General features: G+C 40.6%; 1 protein-coding gene across 3 annotated transcripts in view; it reads left to right on the forward strand.

The window, feature by feature from the left end:
- The window catches only part of LOC114701108 (contactin-associated protein like 5-1-like), a 902,756-nt gene that overhangs the window by 729,040 nt on the left and 157,830 nt on the right, over positions 1 to 15,886 (forward strand). For all 3 annotated transcript variants that reach the window (XR_005092928.1, XM_037211055.1, XM_028881060.2), the window contains one exon: positions 7,717 to 7,873. Coding sequence is in view for 2 of the 3 variants with exons in the window: in XM_037211055.1 (XP_037066950.1) it covers positions 7,717 to 7,873 (157 nt within the window). In the remaining variant the exon portion in view is untranslated. The remainder of the gene's footprint in view (positions 1 to 7,716; positions 7,874 to 15,886) is intronic.

The raw sequence follows: 15,886 nt of genomic DNA on the forward strand, positions 1-15,886 counted from the left end.
CATAGTAGAAGAACAGAATAGACTCTTACAAGTTGACCTCTGACTTCCACACATGTGTACGTACACATACACACTCACACACACACACACACACATACACACACACACACACACACACACAGATGCATGGGCTCATTTTATGAACAACATATATAACTGGAAGATTTAAAGTGTTCTTGATCCCAGAGAACAGCGTTCACTGACTGGAGAAATGGTAGAGTCTGACATTTTGCTGTTTTGTGTATTATAATACCCGAGAAACCCCACAAAGGTGGTCGTGAGGATCTGAACTAGTTTCTTCCTTTGATCTTGATTTTCCTCCAGCTGCTGATTTCACCTCTGCCTGCATCTTTGTTACTCATGCAGAACGGGGATTAAAGCATTTGCCTTTAACGTGTTTTGAATTTTGAAGTAAGGCTCAACATTGCAGGAAACTGCCTGGAGCATTTTAAGTGCTCAGAATGGGTAAGAGTTCACCATAAATGCACTCCTGGGCTTTGGCTCTTTTATTTTAAGCAAGCCACAGTTTCTGGTGGTACACAGGCATCAGCTATTTTGGTTGTCCAGCTCTTTTGTCATTTGTTACATCTTATTGTATCACTCAGCACAGGTTAACTTATGTCGTCATCGTCATCACTATACCTCACAGCTGACTCTGTGGCTTGGCTCAGTGAAGGTTTCTCCCTTCGCACATCACACTTTGACACAGATTTTGGAGCCCTAGTGAATTTTGTATTTGTAAACTAGAACTTCAAAGTATGTCATATCAGATATCTTGGAGTAAATGCTGGAGAGATGCGGGATGGCTCAGTGGGTAAAGAGTTTGCCACACAAGTAAAAACCTGAGGTGTGAGCTTGAAACCCATGTGAAGACGCTCACAGTAGCACATGTGCATTAGCCAACTGCTCTTGTAGCAGAACAGGAAGCAGCAATGGGAGAATTTCTAGACATGGAATCCTGCCGCCTGCAAGATATAAGGCAAGGATGGATATTGAAGGTTGTCTTCTGACCTCCACATGTACATAATGGCAGGCACACACCCTCACTACCATACACACACACACACACACACACACACACACACACACTCATACACACACAAAGCCGCATGCTTATCCACAAAGATTAAACAATAAATAAATAAATAGATAGATACATATATACACACATACAGATAACTTGCATGGTAAATGAAAGATTTTATTTCCATGCTAAATTCTCCTACATTATCAGTTTCCAGAAATTTATCAAAATGTCCCCAATGGGCAATTATCATATGTGAATTTCACAGTTTTCAATGTTTTTGGCTCATTGAAAAGCTTATGAGTCTATCATAATATCAAATATGAGTGGGAATCAGGACAGGACTACACCTTCCAGAGGCTTGATGGCCAGGACCTGGAGTCCAGTTCATGTCATATTTACCATGTGACTTTGAACACATCATTTCATCTTTTGAGTTCTTCAGCACCATTCTTCAGAAAAAAGGAAAATTGTCAAAAAATTAGTATTTTTTTCATAAAATTGTAATGCAAATAGAATAATTTTAGTGTAGTTCTCGCTGCCCCTTTCCATCCATGTGCTGTGCTCTACAGAGCTGGAGCTGGTCCGACTTTAAATGACCCCATCACAGAGCTGGTTATCATTTGTTTGGAGCGCTGTGTCATTAATCTTTTCTGTTCCCCCTCTCCCTTTTGGACTCACTTCAGCTGAATAAGCAGGAAAGAGAACAATGAACAACATTATGGAAATGTTAATTCCTGCTGTGGCTGAGTGGCTCTTAATCACACTATTAAGTGTATTCTCTGATTTAATCATCCTGGCCGACAAGCAGGAAGACCAGGATGGACGTTGATGAATGTCTGTCGTTATCTTCTGATATGGATGAGTTTGTTTTCTCTCTAACTAAATGTTAGTTGTTTCTTTTTTCCTCAGAAATGATAGGCTGTATATAAAGAAAGGATGTATAAAATGTCTTTGTGTGTGTGTGTGTGTGTGTGTGTACAGTGTGTGTATACAGTGTGTGTGTGTACAGTGTGTATGTGTGTGTGTGTGTGTGTGTGTGTGTGTGTCTGTGTGTGTACATGTGTAGGGAGCATGTGTTCACAGAGGCTAATGTTGACTATTTTCCTCAGCTACTCTCCTCTCCACTAATTTTTTGGTGACAGGATCTGTCAGAGCTCACTGATTCAGGTAGTCTAGCTGGCAGGTGGGCACTGGAGACTGGCTCTGACTGTCCCGTGCAAAGACCACAGACATATCATCTGCCCTGGCTTTTGATGAGCAGGTCCTCAACAAAATATTTTGTTGACTGAGCCATTTCTTCAGCCCTACTGTGTGTCTATCTCTTCTGCTACACCATTGCTCTGCTGAATTGCATTTTGTTCACACAGTAAGAGTAATTATGTGGACTTAGGCCTGCACTGGCCTCAGCTCTCCCTCATATTTTCTACACTCACACCCTCCAGCTGCAGTCAGTGACAGACAATGCTTACTGCATGTAGAGTCTTGTTTCCCTAAAGACACTGCAGTACATCAGATCCCTTTTCGGGGGGGGGGGGGGTCCTAACCTGCACAAGTGCTTCCCTCCCCAGAACAGTGTTGGTGGAAGTCCGCAACATGTAACCTCTAGGTGAGTGCCACCATTTCCATGAGACGTTAGGATTCTTGGGCAAAAGTCAGTATCTTGCTCTGAGTTGTATTTGGATGCCTATCTCACTCAGACTTATATTACTCATAGCTGAAAACAAGCTCTTCTTCCTCTAGAAGAGCACCATCAGGGCAGCCAGAGTCTTTAAAAATTTCTATCACTGATACATCACACCATGCCTTTGTACAACACAGATTTGAGAAACTATTAACATAATGATTATATATAAATTTTATATTAGTTTGTGAATAATTCACATTTAATTATTCATATATACTTTATATGTGTATATATACACACATATGTGTATATGTCTGGCATCCATACACACACACACACACACACACACACACACACACACACACACACGGAGGGGAGGTTTCATTTGTGGATTTGTGGTTTGGATATGAAATGTCCCCCATGGCTTTATGTGTTTCAGCACTTTCTTCCTGGTTGAGGGTGCTTTTTGGGATGTTGTGAGACCTTTATGAGGTGAAGTCTCATAGGAGGAAGTAAGTCACAGAAGTGGTCTTGAGTGTTTGTAGCTCACCCTCTGTTTCCTAGTGTAGATGAAATGTGAGCATCCAGCCTTCTGCTCCTATCACCATGTCTTCTCTGTTATGATGGACTTGGAACTACGATCTACAATAACCCTTTGTCCCTTAAGTTGACTTTTTCAGAGTTTATTTTTTTAAATAACAGCAACAAGAACGTATCTAAAACATACATTGAATCTTGCTTCATCCCAAGATGTCATGGGAAGGAGTGCAGTGCTTAACCAGGTTCAAAGTGACTAGTCAGGAGAGTAGTTTCCCCAGCATTCTCAGAACAGCTTCTAAGTGAGCACATGAATGGGGGCATTAAGATGCAGAGATGACAAGCTGTAGGTGGAGCTCACTTGACAGAGGGTTTATCTAGCATGCACAGAGCCCTGGGTTCTATTCCCAGCACTTTCTATACTGGGCATAGCATTGAGACCGAAGATTCAGGAATTCCAGGTCATCCTTGGTTACAGAGTAAGTTTGAGGTCAGCCTGTGATATATAAGACCCCATCTTAAGAAAAGAAGCAACCCTGGCCACATTCCACCCTGCCCAAGATGGTATGTTGGGGGAGTTTCCATTAAAGCAATTTTCTACCCTGTGCCTTTATTCTGAGCTGTAGAGGTACAGCCGGGCTGGGCCTGGACTCAATAAATGCCTGTGTCTTGCGAGAAAAAAAGACGACTTGGAGATGAGGAAAGACTGGCCATGTAAATTGAAGAAACTGACAAACACCATGTTTGAAAGGGCTGATAGATGTAGATGTAAAGGTTGTATGGCAGAAAAATAGGATTGGGTTAAAAATCAGATAGACTTTACTCTTCCTTTTGACTTATTGAGTTTACCAGGGTGTAAAGCTGTGACCAGATACCACATCAAAACAACTAAGCTTCAAGGGGCATCATGGAAGACAGAATGGAAAGTTTGTGAGAGCCAGAAGGTCAGGAATATGGCTGTGAAACTCTTTCTCCTAGAAATGAGAGGAAAGCTACAGCCATGATACATCAACAATGGGGCTGCTCAAACAAGGCCTGGATAATGATAATACCAAAATACATGCTAATGTGGAAGGGCGAAAGCTGTTGGAGAACCACTGCTGGACAAGGAACTACAGGCAACTAATGACTGCTGGGAGAGGGAGTTAGCTTTCCTAGGGATGAGCTCCAGATTGGCTTTCCAATAGCAAGTGGTCAGCCTAGAAATCATAAGCAAACAAGCAACAATAAATGGACTCAGCAGGCTGTACATAAGTAATTTATGCACATATATTTAATAAAAGTAATGAGACTAGCAATGTAAAGGGGAAGAATTGGAGGAATGGGACATGGGAGGAGACTGAGAAAGGAAAGGGAAGCAAGAAAATGATGTAATTATATCTTAATTAAAATTAAAAATATGAGAAAGGGAAAACCAGTTCTCTGAAGAATATGAGAAAAAACAAAATAAAATGAATTAAATAAAGCACTGATAATGGTGGCAGTGAGTCAGCACAGCAAGTCTCTGAACTCCAGAGCTCCTTAGCTCCTTGCTCCCGTGAACTTCCCGCACTGCTCCTGGAAGCTGACACAGCTAAACTGTCCGGGCTCCTGTGCAGACATCACCGAGAGGCTGTGTGTTTACAGCCTTTTACACTTGAACAATTCAAAATTCAAGAGAATCTTCAATTTGAATTCTGTTCATTAAACCCTAATTGTGAGAAGAGGCTGGTCCATGACTTCATGTGGATTTCTTGCATCAAGAAAACCGTAATTGATCCAAGACTGCACAAAATAGGCCCACACCTATTTATTCTATTCAATGGATTGTTTTCAGGAGGGGGAGGTGGCACCATGGGTTAAGTGTTTGTTTCGAAATTATGAGGACCTGAGTTACAATACTTAGAACTCACATTTACAACAAAGAAAAATAAGAAGCCGGATGTGGTGGTGTAAATGCTGGGTATGCCCATGGATATCTGCAGACCCAGTGCTGGGGAAGCAGAGACAAGAGGATCCTTGGAGCCTCCTGGTCAACTGCTCTTGCTTAATTGATGTATTTCAGATTCAAGGGGAGATCCTATCTCAAAAAATAAAGTTAAGAACAGTTGAAGAAGACTCTGGACACTCATCTCTGGCCTCCACCTGCCCACACATGAATGTACATACAAGTGCACACATATGTTTTCTTCTCCCCTTAAGCCATTCCTCTGTAAATAGCATATTAACACTCATCGAGGGAGCCTTAGGAGCAGCACAGTGCATCTTACTGACTACTAAAACTTCTGCAGTGTTTGGAGTGCAGATACAATATTGTCCTTTAGCAGTTCATGAAGAAGTGGCTATGGGCTAATATTCCACTCCCTTCTCTCATCTTCCTTTCCTCCTCTTCTTGTCCCTCCTCTTTCTTTGCCCTCTTTTCCTACCTTCCTCTTAATTCTTCTCTCTCTCTCTCTCTCTCTCTCTCTCTCTCTCTCTCTCTCTCTCTCTCACACACACACACACACACACACACACACACACACACACATACACTCACACTGATCTCAAGAACCCTATTTCTATTGTGTGCATTTGTACATGCACATACACTTGCATGTGAAGGTCAGAGAACAACACTGGGTGTTATTCCTAGGTCCCTGCCACCATGCTTTCTCTCTCACTGGACTTGAACTCTCAGTAGTCTAGGCTATTTGGCCATGGAGCCCGGATATCCATCTGTCTCCACCTCCCTAACACTAGGGTCACAAGGGAGCACCACTGTGTCTGGACTTTTCTTCATTTTTTGTCATGTAGATTCTGGGGGTCCAGTTCAGGTCCTTAGCTCACAAGGCCAGCACTTGTACTTCTGAGGTGTCTCCCCAGCCTGAATTTGTACTTTTATATATTTTTCCTGTTAGCAATATAAACTCAGAGGCATGATTTGTTTGTTTCTTTGCTTTGGTTTTCTGGGTTTGTCTTTCTGGCTCTGGTATACCTTACTCAGGATGGCTTCTTGCATTCTAAGAAAGCAGAACACTCTGTACCCATTGAACAACATGCCCAGACTAAGGAGTAAAATTTTACAACTCAGAAATGAGTAAAAAAGCCCGTAATTGTTGTTGCTGTTGTTGTTTTAAATTTTAAGTATCTGGCTTTTGCCAAGCAAAAAGAAGACAGCTAATGGAAGTTATGTTTGGTTTCTTCAGCTGATGCTGTCTAGGGCCTCCATATCTGTGCCTGCTCTTGTTTGGGACACACTATCATTTTCTGAATGGTAACTACCAGCTACTGTGGTATTCACAATCATTAAAGACAACATCAAGATAATAATAAAATCAGGAGCCTGAGCTAGGGTTTTCTTATTTTGTGTGTTTGATTTTGATGGTTTTGTTTTCTCCTCAGTGAATCATAAGTCACTGAAGATCCAGGATGTGGTCTTCACAGGCTCTTTTCCCTTAAGTCTCCGAACTTGAAATTTTGCTTCTGCTATTGTTGAAACAACTCAGTGGGTCTGGATCCCTCTCACATGTGCTCATGTTCTGTTTCATCTTAATTTCCATCCTCTAGGATATCTACAAAAAGACACAGGACTGGCTGATCTTGGTTCTTACTGAGGTGTGTTAGCCTGGGCAGTTTCAAAGGAAAATCATTCCGTCCACAAAAATATGGAGGTGTGTGTGTGTGTGTGTGTGTGTGTGTGTGTGTGTGTTGCTTAAAAGCTGATTCAAAATTTATAAAGAAGCCTGAGAGAGTAATGTTGGGTGATCAAGGTGATGCTGGGGAACAGAGGTAGGAAAATGACACACAGGAGATGAACGAGAATATACAGCTAATGCTTCTAGTTTGGACTCCATGGGAGTTTTTTTTTTTTTTTTTTTTTTCATTTTCATGGTAGATATGTGAATTCATCTGTATATTGAAGTAGAGCATCTTGGCATTCAAAAGGTATCCCAATATGTTATTTCTTTGAGGCAGTGCTTGTAAAAGTTCAGTTTTCTTTTTAATTCCACTGACTGCTGGTGCAATAGCACTCAGCTATGCCCAGTCACTGAAAACACATGTGGCACTGGCCCACTTAAAGTGACTTTTTAAAAACTTTTTTACTAAGGAAGGGATTTTGTATGCTGAGAATTTCCCTTGATTTTGCCTAAAACTATGTCAAATCATTCTATTATGCATTATCTAAACTGTAAAATATAGTTTTAAATGTTTTTAAGCTGATATAACCAACTCAGTTGTAATATTGTCTAGTTTGTTATCAATTTGAGTTTATTTCCCTGACTCTTAATGCTGTCATTCATTCATCCGTGTTTAACTATGTTCTTTTAATAAAAATATTTTTATACATTCATAACTGTATGTGTGCATAAGTGTATGTATATGAAAACATACAGAGAAATGAGAGAGATAAAGGAGAAAAGAGAAAATGGAAGCCATAAAGTAAATATCAGAGGGTAGGTGAGACCATACATGTACACACACACACACACACACACACACCACACCGTGAGCTCCTCTGTACTCTTTCAGCTCGTACTCCTGACTTATGAAACATCTTGTCTTTCAGATGGAGCCCCATTCACCTGGTGGATTGGGAGAGCCAATGAAAGGCACCCTTACTGGGGTGGTTCTGTTCCCGGCATCCAGCAGTGTGGGTGTGGCCTAGAGGAGAGCTGCCTGGACATTCGCCACTTTTGCAATTGTGATGCAGACACAGATGATTGGTAAGGAAAGTTTTGGATTTCCTACAGCCGTGAGAGATGTCTGATACACAGAATTGCCACTAAGAGAGAATGATGCACATAACAAAAGCAATGGGAATTAGGACTGCATTAAAGAAAAAAAATTAAAGGCCTGGGGCCTTAGAGATGGCTCAGCAATTAAGAGCAATGGATGCTCCTCCAAAGGACCTGGATTTGTGTCCCAGCACCCATATGTTGGCTGACAACTATATTTAATTCCAAAAGATTTGATGCTTGCTTCTGACCTCTGTAAGCTCTGCACACACAGGGTGCACATGTATAAGAACAAGACACTCATATACAAAAAATGTAAAATGTAAAAAATGTAAAAGCCTGCCCTTGTACATTCAGGACTAACACTAAGGTTTGTGCCAACATTTTGTATTCAGAACTTTCCACTCTAAGCAAGGAATGCAATGTAATATGTAATTTGCTATTTAGTTTTTCTTTTTTTTTTCACTCTCCACGTGTGCATGTGCATGTGTACGTGAGTGCGTGAGTGCGTGCGTGTGTGTGTGTGTGTGTGTGTGTGTGTATGTGTTTCTGCCTGTGTGTGGAAGCCAAAAACCAACTTCCACTGTTACCACCCACCTTGATTTTTTGAAAGTATCTCTCACTGGCCCAGAACGAGCCAAATAGTCTTGGCTGGCTGGAAATGGCTGCCTCTGCTTCCTAGTTCTGGGATTACAGCCCTAATCACCATACCAGGCCTTTAACTGTGGGTTCTGAAGATTAACTCAGCTCCTCCCACTTTAAGGCCAGCTCTTTACCACCAAACCATCTCCCCAGATCTCGAATTAGCTTTTGAAATATACACATGTTAGGGAGGGGCCTGGAGAGAAGGATTTTTAATTATATTGATGATTTCTTTCTTTCAGTGATGTTCAGTGCATTTTCCACCATTGTTAAAGTGACCTTCAACATCAAATTAACGTTTTTTTTTATTTTACTTAAAGATTTTGACTTAGTGATCATATAATTCTCACAATAATCATGATATTCCATAAGAATGTGTGCCTTGAGGTTGACAAATGTCAGGTACAGAAGAGTTAAATGACTGTCTAATGTTATACACCTCCGTCAAATTCAAACCCAAGTCCATTGAACACTGCATGTCTAGTGCTCTCCTACACCAGCTCAGTCATGCGAGGTGATGTCTAAGTTCTCAAGTTTATTAGGTATACATCATCTCCAATCTCCAGCAAGCTGTTCGGTTTTCACTTTACAGTTATGTAAATATGCATACAGCATGTCCACTTTTGAGTCTGGGCTGAATTATAGGCAGTCCTTGATTTTTAATGTTTGCAGTATTTCTCTCTCTCCTCATCAAATGCTTCTCAGTTATCACTGAGGATTCCTGTGATGGTTCTCTCAGACCAGTTACAATTCCCTTTGCATAATGTATTATCTTTCAATGTTGAAACTGTTACTGGTAAGGACCAGTCCAGTGAAATCTGAGGTCTAATCAAAACCTTGTTTCAAACCAGTAAGCTACGGTTGGGGATCTGGCTCATTCAGTAAAGTGTCTGCCACACAAGCATGGCATCCTGAATTAAATCCCCAGCCCCCTCATAACTAAGTTATTTAAACATCTGGGCATGGTGGCATGGTCTTAAATTCACAGTACTGGCAAGGTGGGGGCACGAATGTCCTTGGAGCACATTGGGGTGATTCCAGGTAAGAGACCATCCAAAAAAGAGACAAATAAATAACTAACTAAATGAAATAGATAGGCAGTACCTGGGGAATGGTAGCCAAATTTGTCCCCTGGGCTCCATATGTACATGTGCAAATGTACATGTACTCCTGTATTCACACACACACACACACACACACACACACACACACACACACACACATTCAGAAAAAGAATGAACATTGTCTGCATCTGCTTCTGTACTATATCGACCATGAGTTCAGAATATCACAGAGCTGGTTGGGTACAGTTGTGAATTCCTTTAGATTCCTCCACCACTGCAAACACTTCATGTGGAAAATGTCAGATGAAGTTGACTGCAGGTCAGATGTCAACCTCTTTCTCCTTTGGTCTACCTCTTTACTTTGCAGTGAATTTTATTACAGCATTATAGAAACCTACATATAAATCTTCTTTGTGTCCTGGATGGAAAACAAATCTCTATGAACCAACAGCCTTCAATCTATCTGGTCCTGATGCAGTAGACATTTGATGTAAGTTTCAGGGAAACAAATTCAGGACATCTTTGGAGAGGGGATATATTAATTGCTTTACTTTATACATTAAAAAGAAATTTCAGAAAGAAGGTTCTATTTTGGCTCATAGTCTAAGGATGTAATAATCAGTCATGACAGGGAAGTCATTGTGGCCTGAGCTTGAGTCAGCTGGTGACATTGTGTTCACAGTCAGGAAGCAGAGAACAAAGAATACTGAGACACAGCTCACTTTCTCCCTTTTACTCAGTCTGGGACTTTAGTCTCGAAAATGGTGCGGCCCACATTTAGAATAGGCCTTCACACTTCAAGTAACCCGTTCCAGACAACTCCTCACAGACATGCCCTAAATCTTGTTTCATGTGACTCTAGAACCTATTAACAATCAAGAGGAGCAATCAGATTAAGCATCATCTTCAGGTTTAGAAGAGTTGTGTGAAGTTTTTCTTTCCTTTTTCTTTTGGTAGTTGTGTTACAAAATAAACAAAAATAAAAAGAAGTCAACTAAAATCCTCTAATCCCAGGCACTCAGATTCACTCATGAGTTTGAGTCATAAGTCCCTTCCCTGTGTCTGGTATTAGACAGTATTTGCAGATTTATAGGCTCAGAATAAAATGCCTCTACTTTATACTGTACGATTAGAGAAGCTGACACAGGGAGAAAATGCAAGGTGGAAACTGCCATTGGAAATGGAGTGTTTCTTCCTTTGTGTATTTTCCCCGGAGGAACACTGCCACTGTGTTTCCCTTTTCAGGTACAACTGTCAGCACTTACTTGATTGCACCTCAACCAATGCTGCACATCCACAATTCACTGGGGATACCAGCTGCACATCACTCACTGAAGGTGAAGCACTCCTGCACTTTCTCTCTAGAACATTCCACTGGTCATGCCATCCACTCCCATCCCAGCCTCCCTCTCTGCTGACCTGATTATTAGTTCACTGACCTCTGAATCATTTATGAGCTGATTTACCTTCATCACCTATGCTGTGCCTAGAGGAACTTACCAAAACACCTTTTCCCCACTCCTCTTGTGCCAACACATTTGTATGTGTGCAGATGCAAGTGCACATGTATGCATGAGTGTGTTGAGGACTGAAGTTAATATTGGGTTCTGCTATCCACCTTAGTTTGACCTGAAACTCCTCTATCTAGCTAGGCCAGTTGGCCAGTGACCTTTAGGGACCTACCTGTCTCTGCTTCTACAGAGGAAAAGGATTATAATCATGTACTGCCATCCTAAGTTTAATCTTACCTGTGTTCTGGATATCAAACTCAGATTTTCATGCTTGCACAGCACTCAGTTGACTAATTGAGTCATTTTCTCAGCACTTGTGAGACCTTTTAGCACCATGTAGATTAATACATATATTATATTTATTAATCTACATATATTCTATTTCTTTATGGAATAAGCAACTTCTATTAGGAGGATCAGATTTTTTAGATACAGGTCTTGTTTAAAAGCTATCTTACTTTGCTCTCTAATGCCATGATAAAATACCCAAGTCAAGTTAGAGAATGAGGAGTTTATTCAGACTTAGAGTTCTAGAGGGATACGTGTGCATCATCATCATGGTAGAAAAGCATGGCAGCAAGCAGGCTTGGTGACTGAAGCACAGAGCTAAAAGCTCACAATTTAAACTGCAAGCAGGGAGCTAGATGAGCAAAGTAGAAATGATGGGAAACTTCGAAACCTAAAATCTTGCCACCAGTCACATACTACCTCCAACAAGTCTACATCTCCTAAACCTACTCAAAAAGCACAAGCAACTGGGAACCAAGCATTCAAATATCTGAGCCTATGGGGATGTTCTATTCAAACCACCACAATCAACCTACTAAAAATCAAAGGAAAGGAACTGAAATTTCCTGTTAGGATACATTCTTTACCATGAGAATCCATGCTGAACAACCAATTACAAAGTGTAAGGGATAAAAGATCTAGAAGTTCCTATCCTTCTGGTAAAGAAGAGGCTGAAATCTGGAGTAAATTCTTCCAAGTTTCACTGGTGACCTGAGAACAAGTTGTATTTTGTGGTGAGTGTTTTTGAGGACACATCATTACAATATTTCATTGAGTTAACTTTCCTAGGATAATGTGCATAAATACCTCATCATCTGAGCTAGCATTCTAGTGACAGATCCAAGAGCCAATTCCATCCAAGTTTTACTAAGTGAATCAATGAGTTTACTGAACTTCCTTATACAGCACTGTGAGGGATTACTTATTGAAATATGACTAGAATCCAAACAACTGTATCACCTCAAAGTCCTACCCAATTGTGAATGATAACCTCATGGAAACTGCATCCTGGAGGCTCCCCTCAGCTGGCTTTCCACATCCTTATATTCCAGTATCTTCCAAGATAACTTTCAAATGAAGTAAGACAGGAAGGAGTAATATCTGGAATCCCAGGTGAGAATACTTGACCCACCCACCTCTACTTGTATTAGAGAATGTCTACAACTCTATAATAGACTTACCTACCTCTGTGTTGTTCTGTTCAATTAGTTGCCATGGCTATGGAGCTAAGAAAATATCCACTCCAAGGACCATCTTATTATTCTCCCAATATCACAGTGTATGTTTTACTACATGCCATGTTGTTAATTTTAAGTGAATTGACTGAATACCACTCTTTGCCAGCCAGCCAAGAAAAAAGCAGAGAAAAGCCAGGTCCTAGATTCTCTGTCTCTGAAGCATCCATTGGACAGTGTGGAAAGTGCTCCTTAGTCACAAGTGTATTATTATGATACATTTCATAGCAAGGTTAAGAGCTTTGGGTGTAGAAAGAGGGTCAAGAATTCTGGGGAGCTGGATTTCAAAGAAAAGAAGTAGCTAAGGTGGAACAACTACGCTAGTGTTACATGAAAAGGAGAGAACCTTTGTGCATGCAGACTGAGAAATACGAAAGCATATCAAAATCACTGCATAAGCACATTGGTATTGTTATAGGAAGTGAAAGAATGGAACAAGGAAGTGTCAGATGATGGAATGTGTCTGGTGTGTGTGTGTGTGTGTGTGTGTGTGTGTGTGTGTGTGTGTGTGTGAAGACTAGAGGTCAATTTCAAGTGTCATTCTTCAGGAGTTGTCTATCTTTATCTTGAGACTTTGTCTCTTACTAGAACCAGGAGGGTGTCAAGTAAACTATGCTAGTCAATCTGAAAGTGCAAAGGATCTTCCTATCTCCATCTCCCCAACTCTAGAGTTGTGAACTAATGCCACCACACTTGGTATTTATTGCCTGCCTCAGTTTCGCTATACTTGTGCTACAAGCAGTTTCCTCATCAGCTATGGAATAAGCCCCAGATCACTGAACTTCTTATAGAAATACCAGTGAGCTAGTTTTACCAGCACAAAATCGTATCTGTGTTAGCCATAAGATCTGGTAGAATTTGAAAATGCATCTACCACTTCTCTACCTAACTCCAGTGTCTACTGAATTAAGGAAAGCACAAAACCAAAAAGATCCCAAAAGACCAGCTGCTACCTTCCCTGCATGCATGGCTAACAGATCTGAGCTGGCTTTCCACATATTTAAATAGTTTTGTCCAGGTCCTTATATTTCCACTAGTATCCCCAGTGCTCTGTGTGAATGTTAGAATCTTCAAGAACTAAACTTCTCCCAATTTCTGCTATTGGGTAAAGTTAATCATAAAGCAAAATTGGGTTGGTGAAACAGTTTAATCTGTTATACATGCTAGACAGAGCTGTCAGTTAACAGTTCTGAGAGGTACTTCATGAACCATATATAATATTCACATCCCAGAAAACCTATCCTTGAGGTTCTGATGATGACGGCATAGTGAATGTCATGTGACTCAGTGGCAGAACTGCTACTCCAGCTGAGTTAAAGAATTCTCTTAACTTCATCAAATCCTCAGCAGTGAGGATTCCAGAGGGGTTTTAGAGAATCTCTGCAATCACATGGAGAAGCATCCATCTTCCTTCTTGCTAAGTGAGGCTTCTCGGGGAGCCTTACGCAAACCCTTCCACTGCTTGTGACTGATTCTTTTTTTCTCTATTACAATAGACCTTGGTGACTGAGCTCTTAGAGTCATATGTTCCAATGAGATCAAGTAAACTAGGAAAAAGAGTGGGTATCATATATTTGATGAAAGGGAAAAAGAGCTGAAAATAAGATGGAGATACATGGGAAGAAAAATGTCACTCAATTAGCATTTCTAGGAGAACCATTTTGCTTAAAATTAAAGGAAGCCAGAAGTAGATAAATCAGTCACAGGTACACTCAGCCCACGTATCTGTTGGTGTTTGGTTCCTGGTCTACTACTCATACAAAAATGCACAGATATTCTGATCTTTCATATAAAGTGGCATAACATTTACATAGAATATGTACAGCCCTTCTGTCAATCATCATCAGATTATTGTATTGCCTCATATAAAGCTGATAGGCTTTAGTTTTACCATGTTGTTTAAAGAATATTGACAGGCTTGCCATTGCCTAGTATAAACACAAGTTTATTTTAAGTATTTTCTCTCTATAGTGGCTTTAGTCTGTGAATAAAGAACCTATGGAGAGAAGGGATATAGTGTCCTATGAAACTGATTATTCAAGGGTTTCTATAACAGTCAAAATCTAAGTAGTAAAGTGAGGGGGAATAAATCAATCTTGATGTTCAACAACAGAGATTTGAATGAGGAAAATATGGTATACAAGCATAAAGATTTTCAGTGGTAAAGAAATGGTTAGTTTTTGTGTTAATTTTTGTATGAAATTAAGTACAATTGGAATAATCATATTAATCATATTAAGCAAATCACAGAATAAAAAAATATACTTTTTCTTTCATTTGTGGATCCTTGCTTTTTATATATATATAAGATTGTGTGTGTGTGTGTGTGTGTGTGTGTGTGTGTGTGGGTGTGCGTAGAGTTTCACACATAATTATGAGTATGGGTGGGTGTTTTCATGTGTGTTTGTGTGAAGAACAAAGGATGAAGTTGGGTGTCTTCTGTTGTTCTTTGTCTCTTTTGTTTGTTGACCCAGGGTCTTTTTTACTAAACCTGGAAACTGGCTGACCAGTGACTCCATGGATCCTCCCATCTCTGGACTGCTAGGGTTACAGACTAATACAGGCATGTCGTTTTTGAGGGATCTAAGCTCAAATTCTCATGTGTTTGTGATTAGCATTTTCACCTACTGAATCATCTAGCTCCCCAGACCACAAGGCAGAGTTTTCAGAAGCAGTTTGCTAGACCCCCAAGGGTGTGCAAAAAAAACCCAAGGAACAGCATGGTCCTCAATGTGGTGTAGGGGAGTGTTAGGCTTTTCAGGGAGGAGAAAGTGACCATCAGAGAGCAAGGGAAGCATGATTGTGTCACATGTTAAAGGTGGGGAGACACTGCAACGGGGGGGGGGGGCTCCTGGTGACAGCCCTTAGCCTGAATTGCAAATTTTCTTATCCAAATATCAGGACCAATAAAAGTGAAGCTCCCTTCAGAGAGAGATTACCCCCACTTCCTTCCTCACTGAGAGTGCAGAGGAGTTGGGGGTTCCTAGTTCTAGTCACTGCTTTTGCCCTTGGTGTACCTTTTGTAAAGCAGTGTTCCTGTCAGGGTGCCATCTGGAAAGGAGAGTCCGCTATTCTCATTTTTAAAGAACAGTATACTTTTAGGGAGTTGTTCTGTTTTCTTTTTTTTTTTTTTTATCATATGGAACCCTGGAGCCTTAACTTACTATGTACAGCTTAATTATGATATGATACTGTAGTCATGAATGATGACTAATGACTTCTCTTGGACAGATGTTTACCTCTGTTCTTTGGTGGATTATT

Source organism: Peromyscus leucopus, chromosome 15 (genome assembly GCF_004664715.2).
Source record: "Peromyscus leucopus breed LL Stock chromosome 15, UCI_PerLeu_2.1, whole genome shotgun sequence".
NCBI lineage: Eukaryota > Metazoa > Chordata > Mammalia > Rodentia > Cricetidae > Peromyscus > Peromyscus leucopus.